General features: G+C 41.8%; 1 protein-coding gene and 1 long non-coding RNA gene across 27 annotated transcripts in view; one reads left to right on the plus strand and one right to left on the minus strand.

The window, feature by feature from the left end:
* The window catches only part of PATJ (PATJ crumbs cell polarity complex component), a 141,018-nt gene that overhangs the window by 23,468 nt on the left and 95,070 nt on the right, over positions 1 to 22,480 (plus strand). For all 26 annotated transcript variants that reach the window (XM_086901795.1, XM_086901804.1, XM_086901791.1 and 23 more), the window contains 5 exons: positions 4,277 to 4,353; positions 6,738 to 6,794; positions 8,227 to 8,361; positions 11,908 to 12,072; positions 12,846 to 12,974. In XM_086901795.1, the coding sequence (XP_086757921.1) occupies positions 4,277 to 4,353; positions 6,738 to 6,794; positions 8,227 to 8,361; positions 11,908 to 12,072; positions 12,846 to 12,974 (563 nt within the window). The remainder of the gene's footprint in view (positions 1 to 4,276; positions 4,354 to 6,737; positions 6,795 to 8,226; positions 8,362 to 11,907; positions 12,073 to 12,845; positions 12,975 to 22,480) is intronic.
* LOC147651763 (uncharacterized) lies at positions 13,601 to 19,225 on the minus strand. The gene is made up of 3 exons (XR_015290420.1): positions 18,997 to 19,225; positions 17,053 to 18,411; positions 13,601 to 16,337 (listed from the first exon to the last, which is right to left on the minus strand). It is a non-coding gene; the product is annotated as an uncharacterized LOC147651763 (long non-coding RNA).

Genomic DNA, 22,480 nt, shown 5'->3' on the forward strand with positions numbered 1-22,480 from the left:
GATGGCCTGTCATGGCTTACTCCAGCTTTTGCTGAAGTAAAGCTCTACCACTTGGATCTGATCAGCTCTCTCACCCCACCCTGTCCCCAGATTGTAGCACTGTCCACAGGTCTGCTGAGTGGATTCTGAGATATCTTAAGGCCTGTAATTCTCTGGATCTTCTTCCTTGCATAAAATATGCCCTTTTCCAGTCAGCAATGATAGCCTTTGTTAGGGAAGGTTTTTTTAAGGGTACAGTCAGTGCAGGTGCAGCTCTTCCAGTAAACTCAGGAATGACTTTCATTAACTCTGAAAGCCTCCAGCTCAGTGATTCCTCTTTGTGGTCCTGGTCCTGCACTGATGACCTGAGGTGTCCTGCCTGCAGTTTGCTCCTGAGAGAGAATTTATCATCCTCCTCTGCTGCCAGGGCCCTGCACCAGCCTGCTGGGTGAGCAGCATCAGGAGATGGGACTGCAGGAAATTCATATTTATTTCCTGATCAGTGTTACCTCAGTCATGCCCATTTTCATGGTTGGACTCAATAACCTTAGAGATCTTTTCCTGCCTTAATGATTCTGTGAGATTCTTGCCCTCACACATCTTAGACTCCTGTATTTTGATAATATTCTTCTGGTTTCCTGTACCACATCTCTGAACATGCTGCAGTTTCCTCTCTTGGCACTGCAGTAGCTTCATCAGAACTCGTGTCTTGGGTGTAAAGACCCAGTAGCTGGAGTTCAGAAAAGGCATTTTTGTAACAAAAGGCACAGGGACAGGTCACAAAGGCATGGGCTGCTCTGGGTTTTAGCTGACTTTGGAACCAAGGCTGAAGGTCTTTCCAGAATCTTCAATTCCCCCACAGATTTCTGGGCTCCTCTACAGGAACTTCTGGGTGAATTTATACAGCTTGTGTTAAAGTCAGCATAAATTATCCTTATGCCTTGTCGTTTCTAAGATATGTAGATGTAATAGAGGATTCTAAATTACGGCTGTCAATGAATAGCAATTTTGCTGTGATTGTTGAAGATCTGTCAGTATTAAAGACAACCTGGAAACGAGAGAAATGTAGCAGTTCCTATATTCCATTCTGCTTTACTTTTCTGTCCAAGCCTTGTAACCAGACATCCTTTGTTGTGACTTTTGCATGTTCCCAGAAAGAGGAAGCCAGAACAGAGGTGGATGAGTAGCTGAGAGTGGAGGTTCTCAGAGCATTGTTTTGCTATGACAGAAAGCAAAAGCTGGAAAAGAGCAACACTTTGTCTGTCCTGTGTCACTTACCCAGTTTTTGTTTTTTTACTGTGGGACTCGTATGCATATTTCACTCCCACAGAAATACGATGTATGAGATTTCACCTTGGAACAGAATTTAATGGCCAGGTTTAAATTCCAAAGATAGGTGCTTATTTTGGATGTGGTGATGGGCACTTCATTATAATGGTGCTAAAGTAAATACTGCTAATTTAAGGCTCTGACTAAACCCTGGAAATGCTTTTAGAAGTTTAATGTGAAAGGTATGTTTTATAAAATGCGTATTACTTCCCTTTAAGCCTAGTTGTGTGAAATTCTTATTAAATTGTGTTTCCTGGGGAGGTATTAAATAGTAACTCTGGCCAGGCAAAGCCATGCTTAAGCAGTTCTGGTACAAAGGCAGGGGGGTTTGGGCTGCAGTGTGCATGAGGCCTGAAACTCTGTGCTAGCAGAGTGCAGGCAATGAATTTAACAGCTGCCCCTGCAAGGCTGCAGCCTGGGCAGAACTGCTCCATCCTGCCTTGCAGGAGTACTCAAAACCCAGAGGGACAATGCTGGGACTCAGGAGCTTGAGAGATGTCTGGGGAAAAGGAGCCCCAGCAGTAGTACAGGTAAAGGGTTAGGAACACAGTGCACACCCTTGTGTAGTGACTTTGTGAGAGCAGGAGGAAGCTACAAGAAAAAAAGATCCCAGTTTTGAAGAAGCTGGCAGTTTTGACCAGGAAAGATGATTTTTACAATACGTTTGTGGTTTCTTCTTCATGCTTGCTAATTAGAAATGAGAAACTGCCTGGAAGCGCAGGCAGAAGGACAGGCTAAATATGCTGAAAAGTTGTTGCTAATGAAAGCTGTCCCTGGGAAGTGTTTTCATTTCTGAGGCCTTGCACATTATGGAAGACATGGTACATATGTCAGGTCATGAGGAATTCAGCTGCATGAGAGACTAGAAAGAAATTTCCTATTAGCTGCCATGTGGAAAAAGCTGTTTGGGGAAAAAGGAACATTGTAAATGAATTGAGTGATGCCACTGGAGTTGAATATATTCAATCCAAATCCCTTCAGCCCAACATTTCCACAGTTCTAAGGAAGCTACAAGAAGAGACTTCAAAGTGTATTTGAAATAAAGAAAGGGGAAAACTTCAGATGGAGACATGCATCAGCACCTGCTCTGAACAACTTTTAGATTTTGGTACTGTGTTTTGGAAGTAACAAAAAAATCTGTATTCAGCCAGCTGAACACAGATTACAGTTGCTGAACTGAACTTTGAGCTTGACCCTGAGATTCATTGCTCCTGGTGAACCTTAAAATCTATATTTGGCTGCACAGGGGATTACAGGTGCTTAGGTCCTGTGTGTTCACATTGTTGTAACTCTGTAATAGCAGAAAAAGAGGCTCAGGAATTTTTGTCCCTCTGTTTTTCTGCAAATGGAAGGAGCAGAAGAATGCACTGGTGTTCTGGTTTTGATACAGTTGAGAAGTAAAGACAGTGATCAGCCTGTGCTTGATAGTAAGTCACACATTAGAAACTTCTATTTCCAGTGAAGTTAAAAAACCCTAATTAGCGGTTGATAATTTTAGGGCAATTTGTCTTCCTGTTATTTTTTAAGGAGATAATTTATTTCAGAGACAACTGTGGGCTGTATTTACAAACCCAAGTTTTTAATCTTGGTGGGGTGTGGTTTTGGTAGCAGAAAATAGCTATCAGGATTGCTGGAATTCTCAGATATCTGTGTCTGCTTGAGCCTGTAGGTTGAAAATCCTCTGGATATTTCCAAGGTTTCTCAGTGCAGATCAGACAGAATTGGCTTGTCTGGCTTGGCTTAAAGTGAGCTGGAGAGACACAGGGGTGGGCTGTCTTGTCGCAGAAGCAAGCTTCAATCTTGGCTTTTATTGAGTGGAAAACTTCAAAGTTATGAAAGTGTGTAATGAGGATTGTATTGCAGAGCTTTATCTTTGCAGTCTGCAAAGGTGCTGAAAGCAGAGGCAGCTTGACAATGCCATTTGTGCAGGCTTTTGCTCCTAGGTGGGCTCTGAGCTCCTCGTGGAGTCTTCACAGTTCCCTCCCCACCCCGAGGTATTTTACTCTCTGTGTGCAAAACGTGAGCTTGTCCTTTACATTCCGAATTTCAGGGCGACACAGTGAACTGTGCCTTGTCTAGACATCTGACAAACTACTGCAGTCATTCAGGGGGGGAAAATAAACCCCAGTTTTTTGGTAATTCAGCCCCCAGATGCTGCTGCTGCTGTCGCTGCTGGATGGAATTTGCTGTAGAGCTTGATTCTTACCAGTTACACACTGCTCCAGCTTGGAACTTTATATGTGAGCTGAGCTTCTGGCTGAGGTCAAACACAGGGCAGCCAGTCATTTTCTGCTGTCTAGCTCTGTCAAATTGTCTTACAGGACTGTAACCAACTGCCTTGGTTGCATAAGTAAGAAAGCTGAAAAGATATAAATGTCAAGATAGCCAAGTTCCCACGGAAGACTGGTTTAGAACTGGAGCTTATATTAAAGCTCATGTTACTTACTGGCCTAATTAAAGTAGACAAGGCTTTATACCTGCCAAATGTATAAATAAAGTCTGTGCCTGCGTTGTGCTGACACAGCCCCTCGATAACAGCAATATCTTGTCAGGTGTTCTCCTTCTGAAGGGGGCTCATTTGGGTGGGAGATGATGTTTCCCTGGAGTGGGAAGCGTTTTTACGGCAACAAATGATGAAGTCGTGTGAAATTTGTTTTGCAGCCTGAAAGAATGATTTATTTACAGTAGTGCATGGTACAGAACTCACATCTCATCACCAAGCATCACCTCTTCTGCCTCTCAGCTGAATAAATCACACTTTTACAGGAGCTGACATTTTGCATTGTTTTCCTAAGAAAGACATTTTTGATTTGTGCTGTTTGATAGACTCAGCTTAATGCACTTCCCTTTTGGGGATTATTCCCTCTAATCTTTTATTTACACTGAATTTTTATTGGAGTATTTAGAAGTAAATGTACTTCTGAATGTACAGTGTGCTTGTAAATTTAATATTCACTTTCATATTTAGGAAGAGTCCCACTCCCTCCAGCACATGAGCTGAAATCCAAGTGGGAAAACCTGCTGGGACCAGAATATGAAGTTATGGTATGTTTTATTTCAATAAACTACATTCATGAATGTTATTTCTTTAAATTACAGATCTGTGAGCTTAGCATTACAGGCTGTTTATAGAACAGTTCAGTGTTTGGAACAGATCAGTAACATCAGATTTTCTTTCCTGTAACGTCGGGGCTGAAATGTATGTTATAATGAGTTGGGGGATTTGCTGCCCTTTTATTTTATTCTGTTTATATAGATACCCTTGTAATACAAATATGAGACAGGAACAGTGATTTAAGGAAATCAGCTGTCCTGTTAAATCTGCATCACAGCAGCCACTTAAAATATATGGCATTTTTATTATTTCATTCATGATCTATTTGTTTTATTGGGCACCGAATTAAAAAAGAGGCTCAGGATAGAACTTCTGTGTTCAGAAGAATCTTACCATTCTGTCTGAAGAATGAAAGAATGATTCTCAAACATGCTGGGAAAATACAAAGTAATTCTCACTAGTGTAACTTTGTGGTGCCAGTGTCTAGTAAATATTTCTTCATATTAAATAATTACCTAGCAAAAGATTGTTTTGATGAATTGTCACGAGGAGTTGATGGAAACTGTAATTCACTTGTGCTTTTCATTGCTGGGTGAGCCAGCAAATACAGATAAAAGACTCCGGACAGCGTTCTTTCTGAACACTTAAAAAATTCTCACCACCACCAAGAAAATGCCCTGTTTGTCTTTGCAATGCTTGCCCAGTTGATTTAGAGACACTTATTTTTACTACTTGGAGTAGCCGTGGTTCCAGTCACTCGCTGGGAGATTTAAAGTAGCTTTAGGAATTGCCTTGAGAAATTCACTTCCCTTCTTTCCATTAGCACTCCTTTAAGATCTGAAGCTGGTGTGAGATTATGTACATGATGCAATAAATCTGTTTGGCTGCCCACTTCAGTTGCTCGGTATTCCCACCCTTGTATTTCCAGGGGCTGATATTACCTCCCTGAGCACTATCACACTTCCCACAGAGGATGAAATCCTGCTTAGTTGGTGAATCCAACCATCCCCAATCCTTCTTCAGCCGCCGCCGGTGAAATGTCAGCAGTGAAAATGTTAACCATGAGGCCTCTTGAATAATAGAAGGGAACTCTCCTGGCCATCCCATTTTGAAAGTCATTTTTTGGTTCTGGTTGCCTGTGCCTCCCTCCTGTGTTCAGTAGCAATGTCCAGTTGGAGTCCAGCCTGTGACACCCCAGTCCCTGTGTCACACCATCCTCACTCAGCCCCAGAACTCACACCAAAGGTTCCTACAGGATTCTCTCAGGAGTATTTATCTTCAAAGGAAACAGCTGTTTGAAGGGAAGGGTTGGTGGCTCTGATGGTTTCTGTGCTGCTGGTCCTCTTTGGTGCCAGTGGAAGGAGCTGAGATCCTGAGCAGGGACTGTGTGGTGTCAGGCTGAGGAGTTACCAGTCATAAATCCATTTAGTTGCATGGATGGACATGAAATGGGTTCCATTTGTCAGGAGAAACACCCTGAGAACTGGAAAACAACATGCTGGAAGCCCTGTTTAAAATTAATCCAAAATAAAAGTCTAATATTTATTAAACTAGAAGTTTTCAAAGAAAAGTTACCTGTTTTTTTTGCAAGACTGGTTTTTTTCAGACCTACTAAGTGTAGCTTTCCTTTAAACATTCAAGTTCAGTGTCCCAAATTCCGACCCTGGGCTGTAGATTGGAACTAAATGATCTTTAAGGTCTCTTCCAACCCAAACCATTCTATGATTTTGTCTTAATTACATTTAAAAGTGGAGTAAATAACCTTCTAAGGTTACAGATAAATCTGTAATGTTAAGGAGGGACAATACAAGAAAACTGTTGGTGAACATAGTCATTTTTATTAATCTTAAAAAAATACACTGAAAGACACTAAAAAAAGACTTTCTGTCCCTGGTTTAAATAACTTTCCATTTCCATTTGGTAATTAAAGTTATGTATTTCAAGCCATGTTAGCAACAGAAGTTGGAGGGTTAGTCTGGATGGGAGATGGCTGCACCATAGCCCGAGGTAACAACTTAAGCTGTCATACTTTCAAATTCTGATTGGCAAGTCCGTGTGGGTATTTGTGTCAAACATAATGGCATTTTGTGCTTACACAGGATTACTGAACTTGACTAAAATTGGCATTTGGGCTCCGGGAATAGGATAATATTGGAGTCTGTTAATAGTGCATAATCACCACATTCCTACTTGTAAATGTTCTGTGCCTGAAAGATTTCTCTAACATTTGTTTAAAATTATTTTGCAGCAATGTGACATTGTTTAAGTACGGTTTATTTTGCTCATGAGTTGTTTTTTTTTGCCAGAATTTCATCGTTCTGGTAAAGTCTTTATTGTCCCACTGTTGAAAAATGTTCTGATGTCCAATTTTTAGGTTGTGAATCTGGATATGCCCTTCAAAGACGATTCAGAGCTCCAGAAGTACTCAAAGGTAAGGCTTACATGGTGGTTTCCTTTGTGGTGTATGTTGGCAGAGTAATCCTGGGAGGGCATGACACAATTCCAGATGTGTTTCAGGAATTCAGTGGTTTTGTGGCTCTGTATTTTCCAAAAGAAGGCTGCCAATATTCTGCTTATCTCTTGGACTGATCCAATACCTTTTCATAGCACAGGCAAATGAACCTTTTAACAGTTCATTACCAAACCCCCAAACAACAAAAAACCACCCTCAAGCTATGCACATAAACCCTAAATTTTGGGGTACTTAATTGCACAGAATGGAGCAGAGGTTGAAACTCTGCTGAACAACTTTTTTGTCCCACAGAGGATTTTGCTGTAGTGATCCTGGCTCAGGGAAAGGGATGTGTAATTCATTTAAATTGTCAGATCTTAAATTAATTTCACTTCCAAGAGATTTTCAAGATACCTATGTTAATATTGTGGAGAAGAGGTTTTTAGAGGTGATGCATTTATGTATTTGTGGGGACACCTCAGTGGGGAAGGGCCATAAAGTCATGATCAGACATGGCTGTGAAGGAATGCTGTGGATCAGTAGATTACTCCTTTTATTTGAATATCCAGAATAATTTGGGAAACAGGATAGTCAGTGTTTGAACTCCAGTAATAAAAAGCCAGATGTCCAAACTGAATGAGCAGCTCCTGCAGATCATCTCTTCTCCCCACGTTGCCATGATTTCATGTGCCTAGTCTGGATAGTGTATCACTTTTATTCTACTTTTCCTAATACTGGCAGACTTAAGGCACTGAGGGTTGGAGTTTCCCTAGAGAAAAATTCAAAATTAGGCAGTCCCAGTGTGAAAAGCCTGACACAAAATCAGTGATTTCCCCTTGCAGAAAAAAGGATGTCAGTTTTAGCAACTACTTACAGAGGACACTTTATGGATATTTTTTTCTACCTTGAAGTAGTGGAGCTCCCAAAGGAGTAAGACAGCTGATCTTGTGGTGAGATTTTAGGACAATTATGGCATTAATTTTATTCCTTTATTTATTTCTTTTTGTTTGGTTGGGGTTTTTTTGTTTTGCTCCAACCCTGAGGAAGTGGGGTTGGAACTGGATGATGTTTAAGGTCCCTTCCAACCCAAACCATTCTGTGATTTGTTGACTACTCACCTTTTGGGTGGCACTCCTCTCTGTATTTTTCCCATTATGTTTAATTATTTGAGAATACAGTTCACATTGCCTTTTCCCCCAAAGAGCAGACTGGTTGTTTTTATTTGTGCAAACAGTTTGTAAAGAGAAGTTAAGAACAGTTGTGCTGTAACACAGGTGTGGTCACTGTGAACATTTAATCACCTTACTCTGGGTTTGGTTCAGTTTGGTGAGCTACTGAATCCTAAATCTGTTTTTATTGTGGTAGATAAAGATTTATACTTAAATATCCACTTATATTTATCTTCTGGCAGCTGTTACCCATCCACACTCTGAGATTAGGAGTTGAGCTGGACACTTTTGATGGACATCATTATATATCATCCATTGCTTCAGATAGCCCAGCTGCAGCCCTTGGACTTCTGCAACTGGAGGATGAACTTCTGGAGGTAAAAAAATAAAACAGAACCCCCACAAAAATAAAAATTATGTATTTTCTGTTTGTTTGGTGTTCTTAAAATGCTTCTCTTAATTCTAGCTTGGCTGCTGTGTGTGCAGTAGAATTATTCCAGAGTTGTGGAAGCAGAGTTGGGCTTTGGAATTCACATTAATTTTCTTCACTGTTCTCTTCCACATTTATGGACAAAATGTCAAATTTTTGTAACCTCTCAGTGACTTCATGGGTATTTTTTCTGAAATGTTTTAACATGAATATCAAGAGTTACAAGGGCAGAGATAATATTTGCATTGAATTATTTGTGGCTCAGTCTTTTGAACAATTTGGCTTTAGCTTTCATGGTGAATAATCTTTCTGAATATTTGTCACCCCTAAAACATTTACAACAGTCTTAGGAACAGTGGTTTCAGTTACACAATAAAACTTTTTTGTTGAGTGTTGAAAGATGTTTGTGTGTATGAGCAAATACATCAGTTTGTTTAAATGTGTATAAAGAGGTATTGGGGCAGCTTTGGAGTCATCAGAGTCACATTAGACCTATTTTCTCAGGAAAAATAATTATTTGATAAAATTAAAATAATTCCTCTTTTGTGTGTGTACATGTATCCATTGATATCTCAGCCTACAAGTGAAAAAACATTCATTTATTATTGCATGCTTATTCCTTGTGGAATATTTTGATATTTGAACCTTTTTTTAGTGGATGCAAAGAACATTTAATGGAAACAGAATTAGGCCTTCTGAAAGATTGATTTGTTAGGTGTACAGCTATTTTGCTTTTACTTCTTCACCCTCTAACATCAAAAATTCATACTGATATCACTATGACCTAAAACATTTTCTTAATGCTTAATGGAGGAAATCTTGATTCCTGAAGGAAGGGATTAATGGAATGCTGGAAGTGTCATTTAAATTGCTTGGCCACTAAACAAAAATTACATAAAAAGCAATAATGCAGTGCTGTAGAGTAACTTAGGAAACTTTAATTGTGTATATTTAACAGTTCTATGTATTACTCTGCATTCAAAATTAAGTTCACAGGTATGTCCAGACCTAGGGAGTGTAAATTTTTTTGCTACTCTGTAGTTGGGAAAAAGCCCCCAACAAAATAAAAATGTGCTCTGGGGCTAAAGCTGTAAGTGCCAGGTTTAGCCCAGACTGTGTTTTTGCAGCCAAGTTATAAATCCCCTTAAATAAGGGTTTGCAGTGGAAAAAGTGACAGCCCCATTCCCCAAACAAGCAGCCTTACCTGGGCCTGATACATTTGGGATTGAAACATGATCAGCAAGGATTTATTTATTTTTTTTTTTCAATATATAGTGAGGTTGAATGTTGATTATTTTTAATGATGTGTTTGAATTATGACAGACAGCACGATACTCCTCCCCTGCCCTTCATTTCTGCTAATTCTACTGTGTTCTTTTTTAGGAGTAAATTGCTTTTTTGTGCCCTTTTGTTGTACAATTTCCCTGCTATTTGAGGGCTGGCTGGCTGATGTGCTGAATGAGTAGGTGTAGGGCACCTTGCCTGCTCAGAGGCTGATTTCTTGATTTCTGCTGGCAGCTGCAGGAGGAGAAATGGGAGTCCCCAGGTCTGCTGGGGGGTGCACAGTAGCTCTTCCCCATCCATCATGGGATGCTGAGAAGTGCTGGGAGTTTTCCACCACGCTGCCACTTTCCAAGCATTAAAAAATCCTTACGCGTAGATCCTTCTGCTTAAATAATTAACTAATGGCTGAGGCTGATAGCTCAGCACTTGCTGTAATTCTTGCAGAAAAAGCCCAGAGCAGTTTGTCTTACCATGGTGGAAGCCAGTTCCACCACTCTCAATTTTCCTGCTTGGCTGGGATGTGTGGTGTGAGAGGAACTCTGTGTTTCCCAGCAGTACAAAGAACATTTACCCTGCAAAAAGCACAAAGCAGGGGAGGGGAAAAATAAAAGTGATCAGGAAACAAATGTTGGCTAAAGTGGGATTGTAAGACTGAATCCCTCTAATCAGCAAGATCTGGGAGGTTTATGGAAAGGTTCTGCCTCAAGTGCACACACACAAATGTGTGTCCGTGTCTGGAGAATGTTTCCATGCTGTGTTTTCTAGGATCAAATGTGGGTTCCTTTGCACTGTGGGCATGGAGGGAAGGACTGAAGGTAATCCTCAGTCATCCCCACTTTTTGTGCCTTGGTTCCTGCTCTGGAGTGACTTGGATGAGGTGCTGGATTCCCAAACCAGTGGCTGCACTCCAGCAGTGTGGACATTTGGTCATGAGAGAGGCTTGAGGCAGCCTGAGAGGAATCCCTGGAACACACGAGGTGTTGGGATTGAATCCACAGCACTAATTGGGTTAAACCTCTGCTATTTTGGGGCTGCAGTGCTGGTTAGCACAGTGATTTATGACATCTGCTGACATTCTGCTGCCCTCCTATTTAGGGACACCCCTGTGGTGCAAAGAGAGGAACCCTCAGGATATAAAGGTTATAAAATAGGTAAAAGAGGGTGAATCACTCCTTTTTTTCCTGCAGAAGTAGAATCACAGAGTGACAGAATAGTTTGGGTTGGAGGGGACATCAAAGCCCATCCAGTCCAACCCCTGCCACCCCTGGACACCTTTCACTATCCCAGGTTGCTCCAAGCCCCATCCAGCCTGGCCTTGGACACTTCCAGGGATGGGAAAGCTACAAAAGAAATACAATTCTATATCTATCTATCTATCTATCTATCTATCTATCTATCTATCTATCATCTATCTATCTATCTATCTCTGGTTTTTGTTGGTTTTTTTCTGTTTCAAAGTCTGTGGTTTAGAACATCCATTAACAATGTTCTGTTACCACTCACAATCTTGAGTTTATGATATGGTAAGCTTTGACCCTTGTTGGGCCTTTCTGGTTAATTGCTTACTGTAATTGGTTTCTTTGTTACTGTATAAAGGTTCTTGCCTGTTTTCTGTAGCAGCTATTTTAGTTTCAGCCACTTTGTTACATTTTAAACTGGCAAAGTCAGGAATCCCAGAATCATTAAGGCTGGAAAACACCTCTAAGGTCATTGAGCCAAACTTTTAAACTAGTTGTGATAGTTCTGACTTCAGTCTTTTGATCAGAGCTCAGGACCCATGCTTGCCTAAAATATTGTGGGGAAATTTACATTTTTTATCTTTTTTAATTCAAGCACATAATCCTAATGCTGAAAAAAGATCCCCAACAAAGAAACAGGTAAGAAAGAAATAAGAATTCTAGGAAATGTTTAGGCTTGGAAAAATGGTGAGCAGAAAAGAACTTAGAGGAAGCTAAAGAGACATGATGGAGCAGTAGTCACAAGATCTTGGAGATGAAGTTTCACAATAATGTATATGTTCTTCAGAAGTGTATGTTAATAAAACTGTGCAAGCTGTGCGAGAATCCTCAGGTAAAATCAGACTTTCACACTCAGGTGGGGAAAAATGCACGCCAAAAAAATAAAATAAAAAAATAAAAAAAAAAAAATCAAATAATCTGGTGGATATCCTTGAATTCTCTTTGTATGGATGCATGTTCCCACTCTGCAGGTAAATGGGGTGCAGCTGTATGGAAAATCCCGACGTGAGGCTGTCACCTTCCTCAAGGAAGTGCCACCCCCTTTCACCCTGGTGTGCTGCCGGCGGCTCTTCGGTGACGGCACCGAGTCTTTCGTCGACGAGCCCCCCCTGGCAATTCCCCCTCCAGAGCAGAAGGTAACACTTCTCCTGTCACCCACTTGTGCAAAAGGACAGTAACTTTTTGGGAAAGTCGTTGTATTTCTGGGTTTACACCGGTTGGTCACTTCATTGTCCTGGCAGGTAAGGTAGGTAAATCACCGTGCTGCTTTGCTGACTGTTCATCCCATTCATCATCCTTACACTTAATAGGTGAGTGAGAGCTCTGAATTACACTAAATCACCTCTTTGCCACCATTAGCTGATTGCTTCCATGTTCTGAGCAGCTTTTATAGAATTGGGGGGGGGGGGAAAAAATTGAAACATAAAAGTTTCTTTTCATCGCAGGAGCTTTAAAGTCTCAAACTAAAGCTTGACACTTGTGGTTGCTCCTATTTGCAAAAGTATTTACAGCTTGGCTTCTCATCTTTTCTGATTGTCTGGCCTTTCTATTAGCTGTCTGTGGTTAGATCTTTTATGCTATTTATTTTTCCTTTATGCATCTAATGGGACAGCTGAAGTTCATCAACATGTAACAGGTTAGTAATATTCTAACAATTAATTAGACTAATACATGGGTATTTGTGTGCCAGGTTGGGCTCTGATGCTCAAAACATGTAGGCCTGTGCCCAAGGGAATACTCAAGGCAGCAAGCTGGAGAAAACTCTATTCATAATGCTCAGTGAAGTTTTAATTCTATAAAAGGTCACATTTTAGGGCATGTATGCACCATTAATAATCAAAATACGGAAGGAATAGTGTTTCTAAAGAGCTGAGAGAATGGTATTTGAACCAGAGCTTTTATTTTCCAGATGAAACCTGAGGAAGACTTTAATCCTGAGGAGGAAGAAGGGGAATTGGCATTATGGTCTCCTGATGTGAAGGTTATTGAGCTGGAGAAAGACAAAAATGGTTTAGGATTCAGCATTTTAGACTATCAGGTATACTTTTCTGCATAACTAAATACTGGAAATCCCTTTGATCCTTTGTCTTGCACGGTGCCTTAAAATGTTTTGTGATGTTGAATACTGATTAATGGACTTGACACTTGGGCCTAGAAACTATAGGGGAAAGTAAAGTATTTTGAAGCCAACTCTATAAAATATGGAGTGTTCTAAACCTCTGATTATTGATAAGACAATATCAATGATATGATAAAGTGCAAAATCTTTAATCAAGCTCCACCCCATAACTCTTTAATGACCAAATGTTGGGCAAAGTTGTGATTTTGTTGTATTTTGTTGTAACTTTTCAGCTGTGAAGGTGGCAAGCAAAAGTTCTTGGGTATTAGTTGGAGATGATTATATTATTCCTTGTTAAACTCCTTAGAAATCAACAGGCAAGTCTTTAATTGGAGAGAAATGCTACTAAAATTAATGGATCCTTCTTTGAAAAACACTGGCTTCAATTTAATATGCAGAAACACTCAAAATCCATAGTCAGAATGAAATGTTCTTCATGTTTCTAGTCAACATGATATATTTTTTTTAAACTTCTAGTCATCATATTTATAAGGAAATAAAATAGCTGGATCACTCTTTATAATAATATACACATCACATCTGAGTGCTGCCTAAACATTGTAGTTTAATGAAATGTGCTCAACTGTTGTACATAAATGTCAAGTGATATAAAATTCACTTTTTGATACAATAAGGCAGGAATTGGGAATGAATTAGAAGGAAGAAAGTATTTGAAGTATTATGCAAACCCATTAATTCTGTATTTTACCAGTGCGATTTAAGATTACTGAAAATAGATCCTGTTAGTCATTTTAGCTGACACATGTTGTGTTGCAGTGCCAGCTCTACTCTAGAGTTGCTGGGAGTCTTTACAGAGCAGTAATACACAGATTTGCTTTTAAGTTCTCATATAATCAGAATTAATGAAGGCTTTAATAGCAGGCTTTTTATTTACTTATTCGCAGATGCAAATACACGAGCAATGTTGTGGTACTTTCAGCTAAATTTAAATACATTCTAATCAATTCTAAATGAGTGGTAAACCACTTAATCTCAGATCTTTATAATTTCAAGATATTTATGTATAAAGTGTGTTCTTTTGTTTGGGATTTGCCTCTTAGATCTTTTACACTTTTCATCATCTGCAGATTAATTTTTATAGGGAGATATCTGTGGCTCTGTGTGTGTGTGTATGTAAATACATCCATCACATCCTTGAGTACAAGGCAAAGAAAATAAATAATTGTCCATGCAACAGTGCAGGGAAGGAAAGAAAAAAACAAAACTGTGTGTGGTTCTTGGGAGAGTGTTTGGAATTCTTAGCACAGATTTGCTGGGAAGCACAGAATTATAGCAGTGTTTAATTGTGCCTTAAAGGACCTGGAGACCCTTCTTTAAAACATGAGAGGTGTTTTTTTAGGCACATACTCTTGGTTTTACAAGAGAAAATTCAAGCCTTTTAGTGGCAATTGGTAGTGCTTGTGCTGTGTATCCACTGCTGATTTTGCTCCTTTGGAGGAATACGATTTTTAAGTTTTTTTAAGGTATTTTTCAATGGAGCTGGGTCTTCCCATGGCCCATCTTCATCATCAGTGTGTGACCAGCCTTTCTAGGCTACCACAGTGTTGATGGAGGTAGGGTGGGGAGGAAAACACTTTCAAAGGGGAGATTTTGAGCAGGAAGCCTGTTGGTAATTAACACACAAGAACTGGCTCTGTCCATTACAGAAATTTAAGGAAAGTTTGGTGTTGCATACCCAGCTTGGAGGAGGTGGTGTGACTATGCTGGGTTTTTTTAATCCAATTATTTCGATAGCTGTTGGTTGAAATGACACTTGTGAAATGCTGGAAGGACCTCAGGAAGCTCAGTGGGAGCAGGGAAGTTGTGTCAGGGTTAAAAAGTGGCGATTCTCTATTGTCCCAGCTCACCTTTCCCCACACACAGGTGGAGCAACACCTTTGAAATGGTGGATCCCAGTGGATCCCAGCCCTAAGGTGGGACTGGGGCTGTTCCCTGCAGTGTTTAAGGAGCCCTGGAGTCCTGCTCATACATTTCTGACAGTGAGAGATGCCAGACATGCTGCAGGAGCACAGGAATGCTCAGCAATTACAGACCAGGCTGCTCCCAGTGCTCTGGAAGTTTCTTCCTACTTGCTTTCAAGCACAAAGCTTTTTACCTTTCCATCTTAATTTTGATTGTTGAATTAGAAGTTGTTCTGAACACTCCTATGGTATATAATTTATAATATTTGCCATTTTGCTTTTCAAAACTGGCTGCATGCTCAGCATAATGGATGCTGTGCCTCAGTTGTCCTAAATGCTGTGCTTCCATGCAAAACAGAATTAATAAAAACTCTTTGTGAGGCAGAATAGGAGTCTGAGTACGTGGAAAACTGAATGCTGAGATCAAGAAAATTATTACTCTAGCATATTAATTTTTAATGGGCTGTCTTTCTAATAATGTTTCATCTATCAAATAAATGATAAGCACATCCCAAGTGACTTGCAGGATATTCCCAGAAATGTACAAGCATAATTCCAATGCCTATATATTTTAATGAACTAATTACAAATTAATTATACCAATTTTGCATAATCAATAGTATTTCTACTTTGTCCTGTGTTTTCTTTTGATTGTCTTTAGGGATTTAAAAGCTTAAAAGAGAGCCACCTTCCTTTTTTTTAATAAGGTTCTTAAAACTTTGGGGTAGTTATCCCTTTTGGTATGACAGGATAGTATTTGTATAGAATATTCTTTGTCTTCCTGTGGTCTCTATGGGTATTAAAAAAAAACTTTTTTTTCTGCTTTGAATGTTGTAATTTGTAATTATGTTGTAGGAAATCTAAAGTTTTTGAGACTGCTGCTCTGCTGGCAGCAAGGTCAGTACTTGGCGAGAGGGGAGGTGGATGGGAAGCTGATCCTGTGGATTCTTGAAATGATGGATTTCACTGGACTCCTTTTATTTAAATAAGAAACTCTGAAGATCTCTTAAAATGAAATCTTCTGTGTTTGTTTTTCCTGTTATCATCACTGTGTTGGGACCTGGTCACAGCTCCTAGACCAGGCACTGCTTTTTCTTGCTGGCGCTTTGATGGGAAGGCTGCAGAGGTCTCCTGGCCATTAAAAAGCTGTGCTGCTCAACCTTCTGGCCAACTCCTCCGTGCACTCACACACTCTGCCTCCCTTCATTTCCTTCTCTTTTCACTTGGAGAGGTTGCTGTCCCTTTCACCTCTTCACTAACCTTTATGTAGTGCTGCTGGCACAGGTGGTGCCAAGTGTGCTCTGGTGGGGAGGGAGGGACCTGGGATGCTGCTGCTGCTGCTGGAGCGATTTGGGATCACCTGGGAGGCAAGGGGCTGCAGTCAGTGTATTTCGTGTTCTTTGTCAGCAGACCTGAAAGTATCCAGCTTAACAGTAAATTTGTCTAGCCTGGAACTAATCACAGAATCCCAGAATGGTTTGGGTTGGAAGGGGTCTTAACTCTCATCCAGTTCCAAACCCTGCACCTTCCACTAGACCCGGTTGCTCCATCCAGCCTCCTGGCCAGCGAGTCAAGAGCTAAGCCATTGTTTTTGAGTCCAATCCCTTTTTTCTTAGAAAGAAATGGAAAGATACATTATCAGGTTAAAATACAGAAGAAATGCTGTCTACAAACGACTGTGATCCCAGGGCATTAGTGCAAGAGGAAAGAAAAATCCCATAAGACTTAGAGAGAAAAAGAAGAGATCCCAGCAGGATGGAAGGTTCTTTGAGCCCTGAAACAGTGTTTACCAAAGACCTGATGCATTGAGGGCCAGCAGATTCTGTCAGTAATGTTTTACAGAAATATTGGAAAAACCACAGGTAGCTGAATTGCAGATTTCTTGAGGCAGTATTGACCAGAAGGTAACTTGAATGGTCTGATGAGCTTTTATCAAATTAAACAAAAAGCTGAATGGACTTTATGTGGAGCTTAATTTACTGTGCTTTGAAGTCAGGGTCTTTTTAAAGCAGCTGTTTCAGAGTGCATGAAACTGGAGAGGGTGAGGGGTGGAATGGGGAGGTTTGACATTTTACATAACTCTTGGGAAGGACTGTGAGATGCTGTTTCTCCCTGTCTGTGCTGAGAGATAAGTCCCCAGTGCCTGCTTGCTTTGGCACAGTCCAGCTGCCCTGGAGAGCTGTCTGGCTGTAGGAACTCATGGACTCACCTGCTCCAAGTGACCCATGGAAGCAGAAAGAGGCATTTCAGCACTCAGGAGCTTCAAGTTACCCTGAGCTGGAGAAGCAGCGTGAATTGTGCCTGCCTTGGGCTGCCTGGGTCAGTGCTCCAGGGATTTTCCTGTGGTCTAGCAACAGGGACCCCACAGCTGCCTTATTCCTGGCTTCCCTTTATTATTAGTAGCAGTTTTTCGTGCTGTTGAACTGAAGTCTCTTTTGCTGCACATTCAGCAGGTTATGTTTTGTCCTTCTCCCAGGGAGCATGGGAAACAATTGTTTTCTCTTTTCTAACAAAATCACTGCATAGTCATTCACGGCAGGAAGTGAAGCAATTTAAGTGTCTCCAAATATCTTTCCTCTTTTCTTTATGCCCCAAACAGGCTCCAGATGTAGAGTTACAAAAAAAAAAAAAAAAAAAAAAAGCAAAACTGACTTCTTATTTGTAGAAGGTGGTATTCAAGTAGATTATATTTTTTTTTTACTTTCTTGGTCTGTTCAGCAGTGAGACGCAGGCTGGAATGCTTTGACAAGTTGCTGCCTAAACGTTTGCCCTCTTGTGATAATTTGAGCTTTGTCTGTTCTTGTGATAAGTTTGTTATGAACAAAGAAGCATATTCACGTCTTTGTTAAGCACATTTTCACCTGATCATGTGATGGAAACCTGTGGCTTACTGGCAAAAGCTGCACAGCTGTATTAAAAAGCAGTTTTACAATGGCTATCAGCTTGGTACTGGGAAAACTGATAAAGGCAGCTTTTCTCCCATCTCTACAACCCATCCACATTCATTAACATCAAAGTTCTGTAAGCCTCAGTACCAACTGTGTTGGTACTCATCTCACGGAGGATTTGCTTCTCTCCCCCTATGGGAAAGTTCTACATCCTTTAAATCATATTAAGCTGCTTCATGTGTAAAATAATTCTTAATAGTGTGTCATGAATTGAATTCAGTGTAGCTTTTTGAAAAATTCTCTTGGAGTTCAGCTTAAAAACTACTTTTCAGGACCTAAGAGCTGGTGAATGCGGTCGAGCACATTCCTGGAGAAGTTTCTGAGGTGTTCACAAATAGTGGATTCCAAAGCCTCAGTGCTGCAGTAGTAATGCATTGGAAGAGCAGAGACCACTTCAGTAAGAAGTCAAAGAGTTTTCTGTGTATCTCACACAAAGATACAGACAGATCCACAGGAACAGCTTGATGAGGAAGAGATCTGGAGAACCTGGAGGCAGGAAGTCACATTAGGGCTTCCCTGACACCAGGCCAGAGGGGGCCATCAGTCGGGCTCTAAATGAGAAGTTAGGGAGGAATCTCATAGAATTATTCAGGTTGGGAAAGTCTTCTGAGACCTTTCAGTCCAGCTGTTCCCCCAGCACTGCCAAGGCTGCCACTGCCCCATGTCCCCAAGTGCCACATCCACAGGGCCTTTAAATCCCTCCAAGGATGGGGACTCCACCACTGCCCTGAGGAGCTCTGCCAGGGCTGGACAGCCTTTCAGGGGAGAAATTTATCTTTGTCTCCAGCCTGAACTTCCCCTAGTGCAACTTGGTCATTTCCTCTCCTCCTGTTCCTGGCAGCAGAGCCCGACCCCCTGGCTGTCCCCTCCTGGCAGGGAGTTGTGCAGAGCCAAAAGGACCCCCCTGAGCCTCCTTTGCTCCAGGCTGAGCCCCTTTCCCAGCTCCCTCAGCCCCTCCTGGGGCTCCAGACCCTTCCCAGCTCCCTCAGCCCCTCCTGGGGCTCCAGACCCTTCCCCTGGACACACTCCAGCCCCTCCATGTCCTTGTTGTGACCTCAGAATTCCAGGTACCTCAGCAGTGCCCAGCTCAGGAGGCAGGCGCTGTCCTGGTCCTGCTGCCACACCAGTGCTGACAAAATCCAGGTACCATTGGCCTCCTTGGCCACACAAGCCATGCACAGCTAGATTTTCCAGTAGAATGCTGTGGAAAACAGCATCAAAGGCTTCACAGAATTCCAGGTAGACACATGCACAGCCTTTCCCCCATCCATGAAGCAGGTATCGTGGTTTTGGCTGGGATAGAGTTAATTTCCTTCCTGGTAGCTGGTGCAGTGCTGTGTTTTGGATTTAGCATGAGAACAATGTTGATAACAGGGTGATGTTTTAGTTGTTGCTAAGTAGCGATTACTCTGAGTCAAGGACTTCTCAGTTTCCCAAGCTCTGCTGGTGTGGAGGAGCACCAGAAGCCAGGAGAGGTGATCTGAACTAGCCAGAGGGCTATTCCATGCTATAGGATATCATGCTCAGTATATAAATGGGGGAGTTGGCCAGGAGGGGTGAATCACTGCTCAGGAACAGGCTGGGCATCAGGATTGTGCCTCTCTTGTTTTCCTCAGGTTTTATTCCTCTCTCTCTCTTTTTGTTATGTCCCTTTTCATTATATTTATCCATATCAGCATTGCTATTATCTTTTGCTTTATTCAGTTATCAAAATGTTCTTATCTCAGCCATGGGTTACCCCAGGGAAGCAGATTTTGGTTGTGCAGGACCTGCCTTTGACAAAGCCGTGCTGATCCCCAGCTTGTCCTGCATTCAGTAAAGGACAGAGATTTCCCTTATTCCTCCTTTTGCTGTCTTGTAGAGCAAATTGTAGGAGCATCCCTCCTGTCCCTGTGAGCTGCAGCAGCTCTGGACAATACCTGAGTTTGCAGAGAAACTGAAGCATTACTGAGAACATCTGTTTTTCTTTGCTTTGTCGCATATCCATGAAATAAATGCTGAGCAGTATTATTACTATTAACCTTTGGAAATGTTTTCCCTTCTTCCCCCAAATTCTCCAATCTGGTTGTTCTTTTTCATTTCCTGCTAGAAAGAATAGCTTTTAATAAAAAACAAAAAACCCCAAACCAAAGAAATTCATTATTATTCCACAGATGTCTTCTGCCTGCAAGAGAAGGCGAGAATTTAAAGGGACAAAACTGTAGCTGGATTTTCTGTTAACCACTTGGTAAATCTCAGCCAGGCTGAGATAATGTGGATGAGGCTGGAGGAAGCTGTGCTGGCCTGGCAGTGGACGTGTGGAGGTGATGGAGCAGTGGGTGTGGAAGAGCTCAGCCCAGACAGCTCCAAATCTGTTCTGAAATGATGAGATTTGAGGTGTTTGTTGGTGCTGATGGATGAGCATGAAGCATCCTGAAAACTCATGGAAGATATGAGGTGTTCTGTTTTCTTAGTACCTCACCCTGCTGGAATATGCTGCTCCCCAAATCCAAGGAGTCCTGGAGCACTTGGAATTTTCTGTCTGTTCTCAGTGTGATTCACCGTAGCCTTAAAATTCTCCGCAACCTCTCTGCCAGTCCTTCTGTCTCCTCTCTTGTCCTCCCTGTTCCTCATCCCTGGAAGTGTTCAAGGCTAGACTGGATGGAGTTTTGAGCACCCTGGGATAGTGGAAGGTGTCCCTGCCCATGGCAAGGGGTAGAATGAGATGAGCTTTAAGTTCTCTTTCAGCCCAGCCCAGTCTGGGATTCTGTGGTTCTTTGTGCCAAGTCACTGTTTGCAGATCCTTGTTGCATAAAACCTTACCTGTCCTCTGTCCCCACTTTTATTTTGCAGCTTTTTCTGCAGCAGGTCTTCCATAATTCATGTGTTTGCTGTTTGTGAAGCAAGACTTTCATGCAGAGGAGAACTCTGGTTTGTGTGAAACACATCCTGCACTTCCACAGACTTTTACCAGCGCTGAGCCCAGCTTACCTCTCTGGTGCAAGTGCTCTTGGCTGGATTTTGAGTTCAGGAATTCTTTGCATCTGAAAGCTGATCAAACCCACAAACTATCTTAAGGCCCACTGAGCACAGGCTGTGGAGGTGATGCCATTTATACTTTTTCCCTTGGCTTGTTGGTATTTTTTTCTTCTTTCCCACACATCTCTATCCCTTCTTTATCTCATCACACAGTGGCTTTCCTCCACTTCCTTATGAGTTCAGGGATTTTTTTTTCCTTATCTCTGTGGCTTTTCCCTGTAGTCAGCACTCAGTGTGTTTTTTCTGGAGCTGGAAAGTCTGAAAGTCTAAGATATTAAGAGAGTCTAATGAATGTAATCCCTGAGACTTCAGCTCTGTCGAGAGCAAATATGAAAGGCGGATAAAACCTTAGATGGATTGAGAAGTTTGATAAATTAAAAGATAGCGACAGGCACCTGAGTCCACTGCACGGTGACGCTGAAAACACCCAGAGCTGGTGCCTATCTCTGATCTTTCAGTTTGGGAAGAGCAGTAGTGTGTGAGGTCTTTTCCCTGGGGTCCCTGGTCCACAGCAGAGGGGTGGGGACTGTGCTGTGCTCTCCAGCCCTGCCAGACCCACGCGCCTCTGAGTCACCGCCGGCCACCGTGTTCGTTCTTGCTGGAGAAGGCTGATAGGATTTCAGATCCCAGATGATGAAAGCCTGGTGTGGGAAACCCATTGTGCCACCTCCTCCTCTTTATTTTGCTGTTCCCTCTCCTCCTCTGGGTGGGGCTCTGTGTGGTTTGTTTCTGGGGTTTTTTTTCCCCCCTTCCCTGCGAATTCCTGTTTCTTTGCTGACATTTCCCACAACAGAAGTTTTGATTAATGCCGGCTGCACACCAGAGCTTCTGAAATTCATTGCTTTATTCCCTCACTGCAGATCAATAAATAGTAATGTTTTATTTCCAGTGCTTTGCCTTACATCACAGCAAAGTTCAGCATTCCTCCTTGAATACCACTCTGTATTTAAGTTTGTGTTGCTTCAGCAGATCAGCCTGCAGTTTATTTCTCTGGTACAGCCAGAGGCTGTGCATTGTGTAATCTCCTTCCTGAGCAGTCTGCAATCTGAGTGGAAGAGGCAGGAACAGGTCTGAAATGCTTCGAATTTCACTCAGATGCAATGGATCGAATGAAAACCAGTTGAGCACTTCCTCAGGGATGTTTTTCCAGGCCTTGGAGTGCCTTTGGCAGTTCCTCCGGCCAACTGCTGTAAACATATTGGAGTGAGCGAGCAGAAGGTTTGGACCTCGAGTCTCAACCCAAAAGTGAGGCCACCTTAAGGAGGGAATCAGACCTCACTCACAGCTGGCTCTCCCTCTCTTCCCTGTCTGTTAGGAGGCACTTTCTGCTTTGAAAAGGCACAAAAAAGTGGTTGTCAGTCTTGACTCTCACGTCCCATTGGCATTGTTGGGGGTCACTGTGGAGGGTGGCTTTGCAAAAGGAACCACAGACACTTCACAAAATGAGAGCATGGATAGGTATTTTCAGTAATTTCACAACACTGAGCGTGCAGGTACATTGCTCATGTATTCTACCTTTGCTCTACATAATAGTGAG

Source organism: Cyanistes caeruleus, chromosome 9 (assembly GCF_971803275.1).
Source record: "Cyanistes caeruleus chromosome 9, bCyaCae1.hap1.1, whole genome shotgun sequence".
Taxonomy (NCBI): Eukaryota; Metazoa; Chordata; class Aves; order Passeriformes; family Paridae; genus Cyanistes; species Cyanistes caeruleus.